This window comes from Saimiri boliviensis, chromosome 2 (genome assembly GCF_048565385.1).
Source record: "Saimiri boliviensis isolate mSaiBol1 chromosome 2, mSaiBol1.pri, whole genome shotgun sequence".
Lineage (NCBI taxonomy): Eukaryota > Metazoa > Chordata > Mammalia > Primates > Cebidae > Saimiri > Saimiri boliviensis.
In genome coordinates, this window is record NC_133450.1 from 129208554 (window position 1) to 129229162 (window position 20609).

Consider the following 20609-nt stretch of genomic DNA (forward strand, 5'->3'; position numbering starts at 1 on the left):
ACTCTCATTTTAAAACAGTTGGCGGGGAGAGACTCTTTCTGACACCCACTCGTTTTCTTTCTTTTTTTTTAAGGTAGGGTCTCTCTCTGTCACCCAGATTGCAGTGTAGTGATGTGATCAGAGCTCACTGCAGCCTTAAACTCCTGGCCTCAAGAGATCCTCCCACCTCAAACTCCCGAGTCACTGGGACTACAAACACACACCACCACACCCCTGGAAAATTTTTACATTTTTTGTAGTGATGGAGTCTCAGTATGTTACACAGGCTGGTCTTGAACTCCTGGGCTCCAGTGATCCTCCCGCTTCATCCTCCCAAACTGCTGGGATTACAGGCATGAGCCGCCGAGCCCAGCCCACCACTCATTTTCTATGGGTCATGTACCTCCAGTAGCTGCTGCCCCATTTCTCGGCTACTTCTTAGAGCAAAGCACGTCTAGTTGTTTAAATTGTCTCAACCCTCAAAGTGTGATCCACAGACCAGCATCATCAGCGGTCACTTGGGAGCTTGTTGGAAATGCAGAATATTGGCTCATTTACTGAATTAAATCTGCAGTCTAAGATGGCCCCCAGGTGATTCATGTACACACTAAAGTTGAAGAGGCACTTGTCTTTAGTAGCTTTCTTTGATTCTTTCACTGCCTCTTGAAACTTAATCCAGCTGGCTTTGGTGGTGCATGCTGGTAATCCCAACACTTTGGGAGGCTGAGTTGGGCATATGGCTTGATCTCAGGAGTTCGAGACTAGCCTGGACAACATAGTAAGACCTCATCTCTATTAAAATAAAATAAAAAAATCCTCTGGGAATAGTGGCATGTGCCTGTAGCTACTTGGAAGGCTGAGGTGGGAGGATCGTTTGAGCAGGGGAGGCAGAGGTTGCACTGAACTGAGGTCGAGCCACTGCACTCCATCCTGGGTGACAGAGCAAGATCCTGTCTAACCTTGATCCAGTTTTGGGAGGCTGAGATGGGAAGATCACTTAAGGCCAGGAATTTTGGACCAGCCTGGGCAAGATTGCAAGACCCTGTCTTTACAAAAAAGTTAAAAATTAGCCAGGCATGGTGGTACACGTCTATAGTCCTGCTACTTGGGAGGTTGAGGCTATAGCATGGTTTAAGCCCGGGAATTCGAGGCTTCAGTGAGCTATGATCATATCACTGTACTCCAGCCCGAGTAACAGAGCAAAACCCTGTTTCTAAAAACAAAAGACTGGGTGCAGTGGCTTACACCTGTACTCCCAGCACTTTGGGTTGCCGAGGCTGGTGGATCACGAGGTCAGGAGTTCGAGACCAGCCTGGCCAAGATGGTGAAACCCCATCTCTACTAAAAATAAAAAAAATTTAGCAGGGCGTGGTGGCATGCACCTGTAGTCCCAACTACTCAAGAGGCTGAAGCAGAAGAATTGCCTGAACCCAGGAGGTGGAGGTAGCAGTGAGCCAAGATTGTGCTGCTGCACTCCAGCCTAGGCAACAGAGTGAGACTCCGTCTCAAAAACAAAAACAAAAACTTGAATGCAGTCAAATTATTTCTTCTTCTTCTTCTTTTTTTTTTTTTGAGACAGAGTTTCACTCTTGTTACCCAGGCTGGAGTGCAATGGCATGATCTTGGCTCACTGCAATCTCCGCCTCTTGGGTTCAGGCAATTCTCCTGCCTCAGCCTCCTGAGTAGCTGGGATTACAGGCACGCACCACCATGCCCAGCTAATTTTTTTGTATTTTTAGTAGAGACGGGGTTTCACCATGTTGACCAGGATGGTCTCGATCTCTTGACCTTGTGATCCACCCGCTTCGGCCTCCCAAAGTGCTGGGATTATAAGCTTGAGCCACTGCGCCCGACCAAATTATTTCTTCTTGCTGTTTTAAGTGTACAGTTGAATGATTTTTAGTAATTTATTGAGTTATACAACTATCACTGTAGTTTTAGAGCAGGAGAGATTGGTTTTTAAATTTAATTTTGTATTTCAGTTCTCCAGGAGAACATTTACATGGTTCCAGCATATAGAACAGGGGTCCCCAAACTTTTTACACAGGGGGCCAGTTCACTGTCCCTCAGACCGTTGGAGTGCCAGACTATGCAAGGTGTGACACCCTTCACAGCCAGCGCTGCTGCCTCCGCTATCCCAGACAGTGGTATAGTGTCACAGGCCCAGCACCGCCTCCAGTGCTGTATACAGGGATGGCGGTGATCAGCCTGTGACACTGTGTATACAGTGTCCTGGACATCTGCAGCGGTGGTGGGCCTCTTCTGTGGGAAGCCCACTGCTGCATGTTTCCCCTATTATAAGACACCTCCTAAAATAAGACAGCCCCCGTCTTTTGGGGGCAAAATTAATATAAGACAGGGTCTTATAATAGGGGAAACACGGTGTGTAGTAATGTAGGGGGAGACTTTTGGGCAAAGGGAGGTTATAGGGGCCATTATGTTGTTGTACATTTGGGGGAGTATGGGGGCCACTGTACTGTGTAGTAATGGTTATAGTGCTTTGCCTTTCTTCCTACTTCTGCTGTTATTTCACACTGCTTCCGGTGATGTGGAGCGCCGCAGCTACAGACCAGATGTGTGTCATATGACACGCTTCTGGAGCCGTGACGTGTGCGTCTCGTGTCACCGGAAGTAGTACTGTATGTGAGCGACGCCACGCTTTGCGGCGCCGCCACATACAGTACTCGAGCGCAGGATGTGGATGCATCCTGTGCTCCTCTCACTGACCACCAATGGAAGAGGTGCCACTTCCTGAAGTGTGGCAGGGACCGGATAAATGGCCTCAGGGGGCCATATGCAGCCCACCGGCCGTAGTTTGGGGACCCCTGATATAGAACAAGGTTAAATTCAGAGGTCTGTCTTCTATTCCTGTCCTCCATACCCCTCCTAGCTCCCTTCCTGTAACTCTAGATAATATTTTATTTGTTTTGACTTATTCTTTTGTTGTTACAATAATCAGATGACATTTCAACAGAGATTGGAAGGAATTGAGGGAACATACTGTGTATGGTATTTGCATCTTGTTTTTTCTGCTTAATGATCTGTATTGGAGATCTTTCCATATTAGTGAAAGAGAACTTCTTTACTGTTTCTTGTCATTGCTTTATACTCCATGCTATGGATGTGCCATAATTTATTTAACAACATCACTCTTGCTTGATTATCCCTTTAAAAAAAAATGTGTATGATCCTGCAGTGAATAACCTCACGTGTATGGTAAATTTCCAGAGGAGGAGGTACTGCTGGTTCAAAGGGTAACTGCATTTATGTTTATATGTGTATATTTATTTATTTATTTTTGAGATGGAGTTTTGCCCTTGTTGCCCAGGCTGGAGTGCAACGGTGTGATCTCGGCTCACAGCAGCCTCTGCCTCCTGGGTTCAAGTAATTCTCCTGCCTCAGTCTTCCCGAGTAGCTGGGATTAGAGGCATGTGCCACCACGCCCAGCTAATTTTGTATTTTTAGTTGAGACAGGGTCTCTCCATGTTGATCAGGCTGGTCTCAAACTCCTGACCCTGTGATGCACCTGCCTTAGCCTCCCAAAGTGCTGGGATTACAGGCATGAGCCACTGCACCCAGCCTGTTGCGTGGTTTAAACTTGTCTTTCCTTTGCTCTTGCTGTTTGACTACTGTGATTGTCATGCCACCTTTTCACACAGTGTTGGAATTTTTGGTTTGAATCTCTGTTTACCCCACTGGACTGTGAATCTTGAGGGTAGAAACCATATCTTACTCATCCATATCCATCACAGTGCCTGGATGTAGTAGGCACATTGTGTTCATTTTTAAATTGAACAAAATTTGAATGAATTTGTTGAAATTACAGTTCTCCATCAAGGACTCACTTGAATAAATTAGATAATATTTCTTTCTTTTTTTTTTTTTTTTGAGACAGGGTCTTGCTCTGTTGCCCAGGCTGGGGTGCAGTGTGATCTCAGCTCCTGCAACCTCTGCCTCCTGGGCTCAAGCCAACCTCCCACAGTCTCCCAAACAGTGTGACTACAGTTGTGTACCACCATGCCCAGCTAATTTTTGTGTTTTTTTTGTAGAGATAGGGTTTTGCCATGTAGCCCAGGCTGGTCTTGAGCTACTAGACTCAAGACATTCACCTGCCTCAGCCTCCTGAAGTGCCAGGATTACAGGTGTGAGCCACCTTGCCAGGCCCTTAGATAAGCTTTCAAAAGCCCTTTCACAAGCCAAAATTGTCTGCTGGTTATTGGAGCTCATAGACATAGTCTTGCTAGTTCTTTTGCATGGATTGAGAGGCTTTTAGAAATTAGTCACTGCACTGGGCGAGGTGGCTCATGCCTGTAATCCCAGCACTTTGGGAGGCCGAGGTGGGCAGATCACCTGAGGTCAGGAGTTCGAGACCAGCCTAACATGGTGAAACCCTGTCTCTACTTAAAATCCAAAAATTAGCCAGGCATGGTGGTGGGCGCCTGTAATTCCAGCTACTTGGGAGGCTGAGGCAGGAGAATTGCTTGAACCCGGGAGGCAGAGGTTGCAGTGAGCCGAGATTGTACCATTGCACTCCAGGCTAGGCGGCAGAGTGAGACTCTGTTTCAAAAAAAAATAAAAAGGAAAAAGAAAACTTAGTCACCACTATGATTTCAATATCTGTCCCCTCTAAAACTCATTTTAAGGTTTAATTGATGTGGGGCCTTTAAGGGCTGATTAGATTATGAAGGCTCTGCCCTTATTAATGGATTAATGTCATTATTGAGGGAGTGGGTTAGTTATTATGAGACTGGGTTTGTCATAAAAACAAGTTGGCCAATTTCCTCTCTCTGTGTTGTGCACTTGATTCTGCCTTCCGCCATGGGATGACCCTCACCAGATGCCAGCGTTGTATTCTTGGAGTGCCCAGCCTTCAGAACCATGAGCCAAATAAACTTGTTTATGAATTACTCAGTCTGTGGTATTCTGTTCATAGCAGCAGAAAATGGACTAAGACAGTCATAGCCCCAAATCTTATGTTGTTAGAATTCTTTTGGGCTAACCCAGGAAGAAGTTTTATATAGTGTCTCGATTGCCTGAAACTAGCTTTGTTTGGAAGTTTGCTTTTCCTGTCCTGGTGTCCTGGAAAACAGTGCCTGCACTCTCCCTTCTAGAAGCAGATGGCTTTGCTGCTATCCATACTTCTTTCCCATTAATTATAGGAATTGCACAACTCCTTACATTGCCTTTTTGACCGCTTAGGATTCTAGAATAGGCATACATGTAGTTAGCAAGACTAAAGACATTATTAGCTCAGCTAATTTAAAAAATGGGTGTCAGGCTCAGGGCTTTCCTTGACGTGGCAGCAGTTTGACTCTGCGAGGGAGCTCAGAGAGTGTCTCACAAGTTGAGCTGGAAAGGCTTCACAGAATCCTGACTGATACACTGGAAGTGCCACATTAGACCAGGCTTTGGTCTATTTGCCACTCCTGGCATCCCTTTGGAGCCCCTGCCCTTAGACTCACGACACTTTTCTCTCTTTTCCTCTTGGCCATATACTGACTTCCCAGCCACTTTTGCTCATTGAAGACTCTAGTGCCTAATTCACAGCCTTCCTTTCCACTCCAGTTCCTGCCATGATCTTGGGTGGTTTCATCTTCATCACATGACCTATCAAGTGCCTTGGCTACTAGCTTTCTTGGCTTCCATGTCCACCCCACTAATCTCCTCTAGTCCACCTCTGGTAATCTCTCCCACAGTGACACGCTGGTCTTGTCATCAGCTGAAAGGGTTTAGCTCCAGTATCATGAATTCAGAAACAGCCTTCTACTGCAATATGGCCTTGCTTCTCATGGCTCTAATTTCTCCAGGACACTGATTGTTCAACTTCATGTTGCCAGATTCACTGGGCACTCTTTAGCCCACAACTTCCTTACTTCTCAGCAGCATTTGACACAACCGATCGTCTTCTCTTTATTGAAACATTCTTTGTCCTGATACTTTAACCTCAACTTTTTTTTCCTACATTTCTGACCCACTCAGTACTTCACCTCCTTTGCTAGTTCTTTCTACTCTAAAATTTAACTGTTGGGTTTCTTTAATGACTCAGTCCTCTTCTCTTTTCCATGATAAGTTTCTACTGTATCAGAAGTTGTATTTACCTTTCGTTCTTAAAATTGTTTCTTTATGCCTTTTCTCCACCACCAAAGGAAAAACTATTTATTGCAACAAATTAATACAGTAGGTATTCCTGTGAAGCACAAATCAGTTTGTTAGGGCAATTAAAACTTTTTTTTTCTTTTATTTCTTCCTTGGAGCAATTAAAACTTCTACGACATACACTCTAGCAGAGTTCCGTCTCTGCCACTGGCAGCTTAAGATCTGCCTTCTTGAGAGTGACTTTTGCCAGTTCCTTTTCCCTCTCTGTTGCTGTTTGCTTTCTGGACCACCTGTTTCCAGTCACGCATGTGGTCATTTCTGGGTGGAACTGTTACTCTCCCCTCCTCAGCTCCAGAGCTCCTGTGGCACTTTCATTATTCTGCTGCTGCTTGGTGTCTGCTGGGTTCAGTCGCCAGCTTGAGCTTCACTCCTTCATTCATATTTTATTTTTTTTCTTGAACAGACTTTTAGTTTGTCAATTAAAATTTTTTTCAAAGAATCAGCTAGTATCTGTTTTCTGTTTTGTGAATGTCTGTGTTTCCTTTCTTTAGGTTTACTCTGTTCTTTTTCTAGCTTACTGAATTGAAAACGTGTGTTCATCTTTTCTTGCTTTTTAATGATGGCTCAAGGCTGTAACATTCCCTCTAAGTGGTGCTTTGGGGGTTTCTCGTATGTTAGCTGTATGGGTATAATCATTGTGGTATTAAATACTAATCCGGCTGGTGAGGTGGCTCACGCCTATAAATAATCCCAGCACTTTGGGTGGCCAAGACGGGTGGATCATGAGGTCAGGAGATCGAGAGTGTCCTGGCCAACATGGTGAACCCTGTCTCTACTAAAATACAAAAAATTAGCTGGGTGTGGTAGCGCACGCCTGTATCCCAACTACTCAGGAGGCTGAGGCAGGGGAATTGCTTGCACGCGGGAGGTGGAGGTTGCAGTGAGCTGATATTGCGCCACTGCACTCTAGCCTAGTGACAGAGTGAAACTGTCTCAAAAAAAATAAAAAATAAAATAATAATCTTATGTATATCAAAAACTAATTTTTGTTTGTTTGGTTTTTTTTGAGGCAGGATCTCGCTCTGTTGCCCAGGCTGGAGTGCAGTAGTGCAATCATGACTGTCTGCAGCCTTGACCTCCCAGTCTCAGGTGATCCTCCCACCCTAGCCTCCCGAGTAGCTGGGACTGCAGGCACATGCCACCACGCCTAGCTAATTTTAGTGATTTTTTGGTAGAGATGGGGTTTCATCATGTTTCTCAGGCTGGTCTCCAACTCCTAGACTCAAGCAGTCTGCCTGCCTCAGCCTCCCCAAGTGTGCCACCTCAATTTTTATAGGCCTAGTTCGTTATTTCCATTTTTATTCTCTGTTTAATCTTTGAGTTTCTAAGCAAGTGTTTTTCTGTTTTTTTTTTTTTTTTTTTAAAGACAGGGTCTCTCTCCATTGCCCAGGCTGGAATACAGTGGCATCATCACGATTCACTGCAGCCTTTGCCTCTTGGGCTCAAGTGATTCCTCCTTCCCCCACCCCACTTCTCACCCCCAGGTTGGACTGTAGGCATGTACCACCACGCCTGGCAGAGACCGGGTTTCACCATTGCCCAAGCTGATCTCAGACTCCTGAGCTCAAGCAATTCGCCTGTCTCAGCCTCCCCTAAGCAAGCATTTTTAAGTTTCTATTTATACTGTTTAATTTTTATTTGCATTGTGTGATCATGGAATATGTTTTTATGATACTGGTTATTTGAGATGTAGTGAGTCTTTCTTTGTAACCTAGTTAAAACATTCCATGTCTTTTTAAAAGGATGTATATTCTCTGTTTGTTAGGCTAAAGGTGACATATCTCTGTGCATGCATGTTTGAAGTTTGTAATACTGTTCACATGTCCGTGTCATTACTAGTTTTTATGACTGTCCCTTATTTATCAGTTCCTTATAGATGTGTTATAAATATCTCACTGTGATTCTGAATTTGATAGTTTCTCTTTGCCAGTTTTGCTTTATATTAAGTTCAGAATTGTTAGTATGTGCATTGTTTTTTGTGTTGGTATACTATAATCTTCATTATCTCTGTTTGTTTTTGCCCTAATTCTGTTTTGAGAGTTGGACAGTCAGTTTATTTTGGTTACTATTTGTATGGAATGTTTTTGCATTCGTGTATTTGCGTGGAATGCCGTACTGTCTTGTCATTCGTGAGACTGTCTTTTCCTTTACCTCACTCCCTCCACCTGCTTTCAGTCTATCACCAATTTCTATTGATTTTTCTCTCTGAAGTATCTATCTTGACTACAGCTGCTTCTGTTTTCACTGCCCTCACTCATCTTGCCTGGGCATGATACAGCCTCTGACTGGTCTCCTGGTCTACTGTTGCTTCCTTTAATCTATTCTGGAGTGCAGTCAGTGATCTTTAAAAATGTGAATCTGCTTGTCACTCCCAGGTTTGAAAATCTTTCAATGGTTCCTGTTGCTTTTAGCGTGAAAGACTAAATTCCTAACATGGCCCTATATGAACTACCCCTTGCCTACCTTATCAGGTTTTCTCTTCCCTTTACTATATCTTTCTGATTTTCTGGCTTCCTTTTAATTCCTCTCACAAACCTTAACCCTTGTTTTTTTTTTTTTTTTTTTTGAGATGGAGTTTCACTCTTGTTACCCAGGCTGGAGTGCAATGGCACGGTCTTGGCTCACCACAACCTCCGCCTCCTGGGTTCAGGCAATTCTCTTGCCTCAGCCTCCTGAGTAGCTGGGATTACAGGCACACACCACCATGCCCAGCTAATTTTTTGTATTTTTAGTAGAGACGGGGTTTCACCATGTTGGCCAGGATGGTCTCGATCTCTTGACCTCGTGATCCACCCACCTCAGCCTCCCAAAGTGCTGGGATTACAGGCTTGAGCCACCGCGCCCGGCACCTTAACCCTTTTTAACACAGATTCTTCTTATTCTTATTTATCTGACACAGGGTCTCGCTTCGTCTTTCGGGCTGGAGTGCGGTGGTGCAGTTGTAGCTCACTGTAACCTCAAACTCCTTGGGCTTAAGCTATCCTCCTGCCTTAGCCTCCCAAGTAGCTAGGACTGCAGACATGGGCCACCATACCTGGCTAATTTTTTTCCTTCTTATTTTTTAGAGACAGGATCTCACTATGTTGGTCAGACGGGTCTTTAATTCCTGGGCCCAGGTTATCCTCCTGCCTTGGCCTCCCAAAGCACTGGTATTATGGGTGTGAGCCACTGTGCCCAGCCAAGGTTCTTCTTAATATGCTGTTTCCTTTACCTGGAATGTGCTTCTGTTCCTCACTCTCTGCCCCTTCATCTGTTTAACTCATACTCCTTCAAATCTTAGCTCATATGTCATTTTGTCCAGGCCTTTTACCCTAACGCTCAGACTAGATCAGGTCTTCCTGTTATCCTCTACCAGGTCACCTGTCTAGCACATGCCACAGCAGTAATTAAATAAGTAGAAACTGAAATTTAATGTCTCTTTACTTCCTACCCTCCAAACTAGATTACAGACTACTGAGGGCTGATTTTATCTGATTGATTGCTGAACTCCTGTCTATTCTATATGCTAGCTCAGTGCCTTTGATGCATTATAGGTACTTCATAAATATTTGAATGGATGGATAAATATACAAGGGGCTTGGCTTTGTCGTTTACTTATTGACAGTGGGCAGACTGCTATGGTAAGCATATTGTATGTAGTAGGTATTTGGTTAAATATTTTCAGTCGATCAGTCATTTGCCTGATCTTTCTCATCTGTGTTTGGTGACAAGCTGTATTGAAAGAACAGCAGGTGGTTATTTGTACCCCTTATTTCTCTCTGCTGTATTCCTCTCTTCCCCCCATTTCCCATACATCTCCCATATCTTGCCATAGCTCTGGTAGCAAACAGGTACAGGCATGAGAGAAAGACCTGAAAAATCTGCCTAGTTTAGGAGGTTTTTTAAGAAGGCAAGTCTGTTAATCATTGAAATCACTAAATAAATTTGCTGTGTGGGAATCTTTTCTTAATTGGCAGCAGTAAAGAGGAAAGGTTTTTTCCTCCCCCAACGATAAAAATAGAGTAGTTTATTGTAGAAAACTGGAAAACTCAAGGAAGGAAAAACAACCTCCATATCCCACAGCTGTTAGTATTTTGGTATTTTCACCTGTCAGTCTTTTTTTTTGGTGTTTAGTTATGTATTTTAAGCATAATTTAGGCCCCTAGGACCTAGTATTGTGCCTGGCACGGTGTAGGTGCTCAGTAGTTAGCATGTGTTTTTTTCAATTTAAAAATGGCTGCAGCTTCCCGGTTTGGTACGTAGATGAGCACCCCTCCCCAGCCCACCCGTGGAGCCATGGCATGCGCTCTGCTTGGAATCCTTAGTCCTTCTGCTTAGACTTCCCTCCCTGGTGGCCATGGGACTGGGTCCCTTACTTCTTCAGGTCTCTGCCCAAATGTGGTTCTGTTAAAGAAGCTTTCTCTTAACCCTACCCAGAAAGACACTGTTATCACCTTTCCACCTCAGTCCTTCCACTCCCCTTTCCTGACTGATTTTTCTTCATGCTCCTTGTTACTGTATGACATTCATTTTGTTGCCTGCTTACTGACTAGTCCCACCTAAAATCTACAAGAGGAGAGATTTATCTTTGTTGCTGAGATCTCAGGGTCTAAAACAGTGCCTGAAGCATATAGAATTCTATAAATATTGGTTGAATGGATAGTATTCTCAAGTAACTTAGTGACAAAGTCTGCATTGGGACATAGGTATTATGACATCTCAGGCCTATTTATTTTTTAATAGGTAATACATTCACATGGTTCACTTTTTGTTGTTGTTTTTGAGATGGAGTCTTGCCCTGTCTCTCAAGCTGGAGTGCAGTGGTGTGATCTCGGCTCACCGCAGCCTCCACCTCCCAGGTTCCAGCAATTCTCCTGCCTCAGCCACCTAAGTAGCTGGGATTACAGGCATGTGCCACCATGCCTGGCTAATTTTGTATTTTTAGTAGAGTTGGGATTTCACCATATTAATCAGGCTGGTCTCGCTCTCCCAACCTCAGGTGATCTGCCTGCCTCAGCCTCCCAAAGTGCTGGGATTACAGGCATGAGCCACTGTTCCCGGCCCACATTCAGAATTTAATGCCTGGTTCAGAATTAAAAGAGCATTCAATGAAGTCTCTCACACTCTGCCCCCAGCGCCACCCTGTCCTCCTCCTCAGAAGTAACCAATATTAAGTTCTTGTGTTAGCCAGTGGTTTAATACACAAAATCACAGACACAGTCCTTCCTCCTTTATACAAATGCAAACTTTAGCATCTGCACTTTTATACCTTGTTTTTGTTTTGTGTTGTATACATCAGAGATTGTTCTTTATCAATAAAGACATTATTGTTTAAAAGCATCTTTATTTAATGCCTGCATAATATCCCATTGTGTGAATTTATCATGATTCTTCTTTTGATGGACATTGATGTTTCTAGTCTTTAGCTCTTACACACTATACTGCAGTAAATCACTTTGTACATACATCATTTTGCCTTGTTGCTAGTATATCTGAGGAATAAATTCCAGTGAGGAATTGCTGGGTGAAAAGGACACGTGTATTTGTAATTTTAGACACAGTCAAATTGCCTTCTAAAAATTGTACCAGTTTTTACTTCTGGCAGAGTATGTTGTTATTTTGATCTTTGCTAATTTGACAGATGAAAAATGGTATGACACAGGAGTTTTTTGGTGTTTCTTATACCATGAATTAAGCATCATTTTGTATATTTAAGAGCCATCTGTATTTTCTATCAGTTGTATGTGTCCTGAACTCACTTTTCTGCTAGGATTCTGGTCTTAAAAAAAAAAAAAAAAATTAACTTGATAGGAGTTCTTGTTTATGTAAATTATTTATTATTTATTTTTTAATTTGTTTAGAGATGGGATCTCACTGTGTTGCCCAGGCTGGTCTGCAGTCCATCCACCTCAGCCTTCTGAGCTACTGAGACTATAGGCATCTACTACCATGCTCAGCTTTTTGTGTAAATTAGCCCTTAATCTGTGATCTGAGGCACAGACATTTTGTTCCATTTGCCATTTGTCTTCTGATTTTGCTCATGGTACTTTTTTCCTACATAGAAAGTTGTGGTTTTTTTCCCCCTTTATTTTTCTTCCTCCTTCTTGGGAAATTTCATTTTTTTTTATAGACAAAACGTATTAGTCTTCTCTTAGGTTTTGAGTTACACTTAACCCTCCAAATATTTTTAAAAAAAATACTTGTAGTTTCTTATTGTGCTACTACTTCTCTCTTTCTCTCTCTTTTTTTTTTTTTGAGACACTGTCTCACTCTGTTGACAGGCTGGAGTGCAGTGGTGTGATCTCAGCTCACTGCAACCTCCACCTCCTGGGTTCAAGCAATTCTCCTGCCTCAGCCTCCTGAATAGCTGGGACTATGCACATGCCACCATGCCCAGCTAATTTTCATATTTTTAGTAGAGATTGGGTTTTACCATGTTGGCCAGGATGGTCTCAATCTCTTGACCTCATGATCCTCCTGCCTCAGCCTCCCAAAGTGCTGGGATTACAGGCGTGAGCCATGGTGCCCGGCTTCTCTATCTCTCATTTTTTTTTAAGAGACAGGATCTTCCTCTGTTGTGGCTGGGGTACAGTGGTACAATCATAGCTCGTTGTAACCTCAAAATCTTTGGCTCAAGGGAGCCTCCCACCTCAGCCTCTTGAGTAGCTGAGACTACAGGCATGAGCCACTATGTTGGCCTCTTCTTGTAATTCTGAGGTTTCATTTCTTATATATGATTTCTCTTTGATACTGTTGAGATTTATTCTGGTATAAAATGTCACGTGGGGGTTCACCCCATTTTTTAAAAACAATTTTAGAATTTCTTGATCTTTTATGTCTTGTCTGGAGAGTAATTTGTCAGCTGTTTTCTGCTAAACTCTGAGTGGTATAGACCAGTTAGCTATGTCCTACGTACTTTTCTTTCTTTCTTTTTTTTTTTTTTTTTTAAGACGGAGTTTCACTCTTGTTACCCAGGCTGGAGTGCAATGGCGGGATCTCAGCTCACCGCAACCTCCACCTCCTGGGTTCAAGCAATTCTCCTGCCTCAGCCTTCTGAGTAGCTGGGATTACAGGCACACGCCACCATGCCCAGCTTATTTTTTGTATTTTTAGTAGAGACGGGGTTTCACCATGTTGACCAGGATGGTCTCGATCTCTTGACCTCGTGATCCACCCACCTGGGCCTCCCAAAGTGCTGGGATTACAGGCTTGAGCCACCGCGCCCGGCCCTTTCTTTTTTTTTCTTTTTGAGATGGAATCTCACTCTGTTGCCCAGGCTGGAGTGCAATTGCACAATCTTGCACTATCTTGGCTTGCTGCAACCTCTGCCTCCCAGGTTCAAGCGATTCTCCTGCCTCAGCCTCCCAAGTAGCTGGGATTACAGGCATATGCCACCACGCCCAGCTAAATTTTTTTGTATTTTTAGTAGAGACGGGGTTTCACCATTTTTGACCATAATGGTCTCAATCTCTTGACTTTGTGATCCACCCACCTCGGGCCTCCCAACGTGCTGGAAATTCAGGTGTGAGCCACCTGGAGCGGGGCCCTGTGTGCTTTTCAGTTTAAGACATGATTACCTTTATCTTACCAAAGATCTTATCTTTTGTTGACTTAAAAACAGTGATGGAAATACAGACTAATGGGGAATATTGTTTTAAAACAAAGAATTTGGCCGGGCGCGGTGGCTCAAGCCTGTAATCCCAGCACTTTGGGAGGCCCAGGTGGGTGGATCACGAGGTCAAGAGATCGAGACCATCCTGGTCAACATGGTGAAACCCCGTCTCTACTAAAAATACAAAAAATTAGCTGGGCATGGTGGCATGTGCCTGTAATATCAGCTACTCAGGAGGCGGAGGCAGGAGAATTGCTTGAACCCAGGAGGCGGAGGTTGCAGTGAGCTGAGATCGCGCCATCGCACTCCAGCCTGGGTAACAAGAGCAAAACTCCGTCTCAAAAAATAAAAAAATAAATAAATTTTAAAAATTAAAAAAAAAAAAAGAATTTTCAGTTGGTTAAATATTGATAAGATTAGTAATAATAGGTACAATGATAGCTAATTAACTGTACATTATATTTAAAGAATGTGTTTAGTACATTATATAATGCTAAAGAAATAAGGGATTTTTCTGTTTATTTTTATTTTTTATTTGAGGCAGTCTCCTTCTGTCACCCAGGCTGGAATGCAGTGATGCAATCTCAGCTCACTGCAACCTTTGCCTCCTGGGTTCAAGTGATTCTCCTGCCTCAGCCTCACAAGTAGTTGGGGCTGTAGGCATGCACTACCATGCCTGGCTAATTTTGTATTTTTAGTAGAGTTGAGGTCTCACCATGTTGCCCAGGCTGGTCTCAAACTCCTGAGCTCAGGCAGTCTACCCACTTTGGCCTCCAAGAGTGCTGGGATTATAGGCTGTGCTACTGCACCCGGCTTGTTTTTTTATTTTTTATTATTTCAATAGGTTTTTGGGAAACAGATGGTTTTTGGTACATAGATAAGTTCTCTACTGGTGATTTCCTAGATTTTGGTGCACCCGTCACCTGAGCGGTGTACACTACCCAATGTGCAGTCTTTAATCCCTCACCCACCTCGTACCCTTCCCCCCGAATCCCCAGAGTTCAATATATTATTCTTGTGCTTTTGCATCCTCATAGCTTAGCTGCCACTTATAAGTGAGAACATAAGATGTTTGGTTTTCCGTTCCTGAGTTACTTCACTTAGAATCATGGTCTACAGTTCCATCCAGGTTGCTGGGAATGCCATTATTGTTGTTACTATTTTTATGACTGAGTAGTATTCCACCAGATTTTCTTTATCTACCTGATTGGTGGGCATTTGTGGGGGGTTCCATATTTTTGCAATTGTGAATTCTGTTGCTATAAATATGCGTGTGCAAGTGTCTTTTTCATGTAGTGATTTATTTTCCTCTGGGTAGATAACCAGAAGTGGGATCACTGGATCAAATGGAAGATCTAATTTTAGTTCTTTAAGGAATCTCCACATGGTTTTCCATAGTGTTATACTAGTTTGCATTCCTACCAGCAGTGTAAAAGTGTTCATTTTTTACCACATCCATGCCAGCATCTGTTATTTTTTGAGTTTTTAATTATGGCCATTTCTGCAGGAGTGAGGTTGTATCACGTTGTGGTTTTGATTTGCATTTCCCTGATAATTAGTGATGTTGAGCATTTTTTCATATGTTTGCTGGCCATTTGTATACCTTCTTTTGAGAATTGTCTATCCGTGTCCTTAGCCCACTTTTTGCTTTAGGGTTCTTGGTCATGAAGTCTTTGCCTAAGCCAATGCCTAGAGGGATTTTTCCAATATTATCTTCTAGAATTTTTATGGTTTTAGTTATTAGATTTAAGTCTTCAATTCATCTTGAGTTGATTTAATAAGGTCAGCGATGAGGATCCAATTTCATTCTTCTGCATGTGGCTTGACAATTATCCCAGCACCATTTGTTAAATAGGGTGTCTTTTCCCCAGTTTATGTTTTTGTTTGCTTTGTCAAAGATCAGTTGGCTGTAAATATTTGGCTTTATTTCTGGATTCTCTGCTCTGTTCCGTTGTTCTGTGTACCTGTTTTTATACCAGTACTATGTTGTTTTGGCGACTGTAGCCTTACGGTACAGTTTGAAGCTGGGTAATAGGATGCCGCCAGATTTGTTCTTTTTGCTTAGTCTTGCTTTGGCTATGTGGGCTCTTTTTTGTTTCCCTACGAATTTTAGGATTGTTTTTCCTAGTTCTGTGAAGAATGATGATGGTATTTTGATAGGAATTCCATTGAATTTCTAGATTGCTTTTGGCAATATGGTCATTTTTCACAATATTGATTCTACACATCTGTGGTGTGGGATGTGTTCTCATTTGTTTGTGTTATCTATGATTTCTTTCAGCAGTGTTTTGTAGTTTTCCTTGTAGAGGTCTTTCACATCCTTGGTTAGATATATTCCTAATTTTTTTTTTTTTTTAACAGCTATTGTAAAAGGAGTTAAGTTCTTGATTTGATTCTCAGCTTGGTTGCTGTTGGTGTATAGCAGTACCACTGATGTGTGTACATTGGTTTTGTATTCTGAAACTTTACTGAATTCATTTATCAGATCTAGGAGCTTTTTGGATGAGTCTTTAGGGTTTGCTAGGTATATGATTATATCATCAGCAAACAGCAGCAGTTTGACTTCCTCTACCGATTTGGATGTCCTTTAATTCTTTCTCTTATCTGATTGCTCTGGCTAGGACTTCCAGAACTACATTGAAATAAAAGTGAAAGTGGGGCTGGTAAGGTGACTCACACCTATAATCCCATCACTTTGGGAGGCCAGGGCGGGCAGATCATGAGGTCAAGAGATGGAGACCATCCTGGCCAACATGGTAAAACCCTGTCTCTACTAAAAATACAAAAATTAGCTGGGCATGGTGGTGTGTACCTGTATTACCAGGTATTTGGGAGGCTGAGGCAGGAGAATCACATGAACCCAGGAGGTGGAGCCTAAAAAACTAAAAAAGAAGTGAAAGTGGGCATCTTTGTCTTGTTCTAGTTCTCAGGGGCAATGCTTTTAACTTTTCCCCATCCAGTAAAATGTTGGCTGTGGATTCGTCATAGATGGCTTTTATTACCGTACATTGTGTCCATTCTCTGCTGATTTTGCTGGGGATTTTCTTTTCTTTTTTTTTTTTTTTCACACAGAGTCTTGCTGTGTCACCCAGGCTGGAGTACAGTGGAGTGATCTGGGCTCACTGCAGTCTCTGCCCCTGGGGTTCAAGCGATTCTCCTGCCTCAGCCTCCTGAGTAGCTGGGACTACAGGTACACACCACCACACCCAACTAATTTTTTTTTTTTTTTGAGACGGAGTTTCACTCTTGTTACCCAGGCTGGAGTGCAATGGCGCGATCTCGGCTCACCGCAACCTCCACCTCCTGGGTTCAGGCAATTCTCCTGCCTCAGCCTCCTGAGTAGCTGGGATTACAGGCACGCGCCACCATGCCCAGCTAATTTTTTGTATTTTTAGTAGAGACGGGGTTTCACCTTGTTGACCAGGATGGTCTCAATCTCTCAACCTCGTGATCCACCCGCCTCGGCCTCCCAAAGTGCTGGGATTACAGGCTTGAGCCACCAGGCCCGGCCTAATTTTTGTTTTTAGTAGAGACGAGGCTTCACCATGTTAGCCAGGATGGTCTTAATCTCTTGACCTTGTGACCCACCTGCCTCAGCCTCCCAAAGTGCTGGAATTACAGGCATGGGCCACCACGCCTGGCCTGCTGAGGGTTTTAATCATAAAGAGATGCTGGATTTTGTCAGATGCTTTTTCTGCGTCTATTGAGATGATCATGTGATTTTTTGGTTTTGATTCCGTTTGTGTGCTATATTATATTTATTGACTTGCGTATGTTAAGCCATCCCTGAATCCCTGGGATGAAACCTACTTGATTATTGTAGATTTTCTTTTTGACATGCTGTTGTATTTGGTTAGCTAGTATTTTGTCGAGGATTTTTTTTTTTTTTTTAAATACAGAGTCTCGCTCTGTCGCCCAGGCTGGAGTGCGCTCTGCCTACCGAAACCTCCACCTTCCAGGTTCAAGCAATTCTGTCTGCCTCAGCCACCCAAGTAGCTGGGATTACAGGTGCCTGCCACCATATTATTAGTAGAGATGGGGTTTCACCATGTTTCCCAGGCTCCTGTCAAACTCCTGACCTCAGGTAATGCACCTGCCTCAGCCTCCCAGAGTGCTGGGATTATAGGCATGAGCACCCAGTCAAGGATTTTTGTATCTAGGTTCATCAGGGATATTGGTCTGTACTTTTCTTTCTTTCTTTTTTCTTTTCTTTTTTTTTTTTTTTTTTTTTGTCATATCCTTTCCTGGTTTTTGGTATTAGGGTGATACTGGCTTCATAGAATTATTTAGGGAGCATTCCCTCTTTCTCTATCTTTTGTAATAGTTTCAATAGGATCGGTACGAATTTTTTGAATGTCTGATAGAATTCAGCTGTGAATCCATCTAGTCCTGGAGTTTTTTTTGTAATTTTTTTTATTATTACCATTTCAGTCTTGCTGCTTGTTATTGGTCTGTTCAGTGTGAGTTTATATTTCTTCCTGGTTTACTCTAGGAGGGTCGTATGTTTCCGGGAATTTATCTGTCTGTTCTAGGTTTTCTAGTTTGTGTGCATAAAGGTGTTCATAGTAGCCTTGAATGATCTTTTGTATTTCTGTGGTATTGGTTGTAATATCTCCCGTTTCATTTTTAATTGAGCTTATTTGAATTTTCTGTTAGATTTTCCTGTTAATGAGTGAATTATGTTTGAGATCTCTTAGCTCCCTTGATTAACCGATTTATCCCAGACATTGCAAATTTTTTTGTGAAAAATCAGACCTTAGGCTGAGCGTGGTGGCTCACACCTGTAATCCCAGCACTTTGGGAGGCTGAGGCAGGCAGATCACCTGAAGTCAGGAGTTTGAGACCAGCTTGGCCAACATGGTGAAACCCTGTCTCTACTAAAAATACAAAAATTAGCTGGCGTGGTGGCAGGTGCCTGTAATCCCAGCTACTTAGGTGGCTGAGGCAGGAGAATTGCTTGAACCTGGGAGGTGGAGGTTGCAGCGAGCTTAGACCAGGCATCCCCAGACTTTTTACACAGGGGGCCAGTTCACTGTCCCTCAGACCGTTGGAGGGCTGCCACATACTGTGCTCCTCTCACTGATCGCCAATGAAAGAGGTGCCTCTTCCTGAAGTGCAGTGGAGGGCCTGATAAATGGCCTCAGGGGGCCGCAGTTTAGGGATGCCTGGCTTAGACTGTGCCATTGCACTGGGCAACAAGAGTGAACTCCGTCTCAAAAAAAAAAAAAAAAAAATCAGAATCAGACCTTGGCAATGACCTTGAGCAGTAGGATATAAATTATGCCCAGAAGCTTAGTGTTCCAATAATAGAACACTAGGCATAAATGGGTTAATGCCTGGTAACATCAAGTTAATATACATTGGAGTGAAAATGAAGCTTGATTCTCATCTGGCTATATTTCTCATAGCCAATAGATCCCCTCAACGGGCCATTATCTTGCAGAATGGAAGTTTCCACAGTTCTTGACTATAGTGATAAGTGGGTATTTTTGTGTCATCTGTGTGAGAATCAGTGATGGTTTTTCATTGCCTTTTTTTTTGCCGTTTTCTTCATATTTCCATGCCAGTTAGCATAGCCTTACCTATTCTTTGTTTGCAGTTGCCATTTCTTTTTCTTACTTTTTTTTCTTTTTTGAGACGGAGTTTCACTCTTTTTGCCCAGGCTGGAGTGGCAATGGTGGGATCTTGGCTCACTGCAGCCTCTGTCTCTGGATTCAAGCTGTTCTCCTGCCTCAACTTCCTCCTGAGTAGCTGGGATTACAGGCATGCGCCAGCAAACTTGGCTGATTTATGTATTTTTAGTAAAGGCAGGGTTTCTCCCTGTTGGTCAGGATGGTATTGAACTCTTAACCTCAGGTGATCCACCTGCATGGACCTCCTAAAGTGCTGGGATTACAGATGTGAGCCACCACACCGGCCTTGCAGTTGCCATTTCTACCATGTGGCCAACTTCTCCGAGATTTGTAATGGTTCACTTTACTGATGACATGAAATCCAAGCTGAAGCTAGTAAGTCAGCCTATCTGTGCCTCTACAGAATTTCTCTATCATTGTTTCTCCCGATGAGATTCTCTCATTCAGATGTTGAACTAGCTGAGCTGACACCATTGTTTTCACACATTGTTTATCTGTCTCACTTTTCTCACGTGCCTTCCCACATATTTCTACTTGCCAATGCCATTGGCCAAATACTTCTTACATTTACAAAAACTGTGAGACTGCAAGAACTTTGAAAAACATCAGTGTTTGTCCCAGTGTCAATAAGCAAAAGAGGCTTGCTGCCCAATGTGCCAGAAGCCTGTACTATGACATTATGAGAAAATTTTCTCAGAAACCCAGTGAAGGGAGTCTCCTAGCTATGAGAAATATAGCTGATGAAAATCAAGCCACTGGGATTTTGAGTATTTTCTCAAAAACCAAGTGTCATACTATTGGCTTTCTTTTTATTGCAAGTCCACTCACAGGGAGACAGGAGTTCAGCTCAAATTTATTTCTCTGTGCTGGCTTTATGGCAGTAACTTTATTAGAAAAGCTTTAGGGGGTGGATTCTGGGATTAGCAGGTGATTGGTGTAAGGAAAGGAGAGGTCCGGAAAGTCCTCAGGCCTACACATTTATCTCTTCATGCCTCCTCACAGGTCCCATGTGCAAATTTGGGGGAAGTTAGTGTGAACCATGTGGTAGAAATTTAAGCTGTGACATCACCAAGCTTCTTCTGTATAAACTCCAGTCAGCTATATTGATTCCAGCCAATTTTACCCAGTTGTGTTATCTGTCTTACAAGTGGGTGTTTCAGTAAGTTGTTTCTTTTCTTATCTGCCATCCTGCAAACTCAAAAATTTCTGTTAGTCATTGGTATCTTTAACTCTTGGGGTCATGGTTTCCA

General features: G+C 43.0%; 1 protein-coding gene across 12 annotated transcripts in view; it reads left to right on the forward strand.

Moving 5' to 3' along the window:
• WDR20 (WD repeat domain 20) overlaps nt 1-20609 on the forward strand; it is a 95007-nt gene that overhangs the window by 20386 nt on the left and 54012 nt on the right. The window contains exon 2 of one of the 12 annotated variants that reach the window (XM_074394321.1): nt 16799-16916. The exons of the other annotated variants lie outside the window; for them this stretch is intronic. Within the exon in view, the coding sequence (XP_074250422.1) occupies nt 16799-16900 (102 nt within the window). The 3' untranslated portion in view covers nt 16901-16916. The remainder of the gene's footprint in view (nt 1-16798; nt 16917-20609) is intronic. 12 annotated transcript variants of the gene reach the window in all.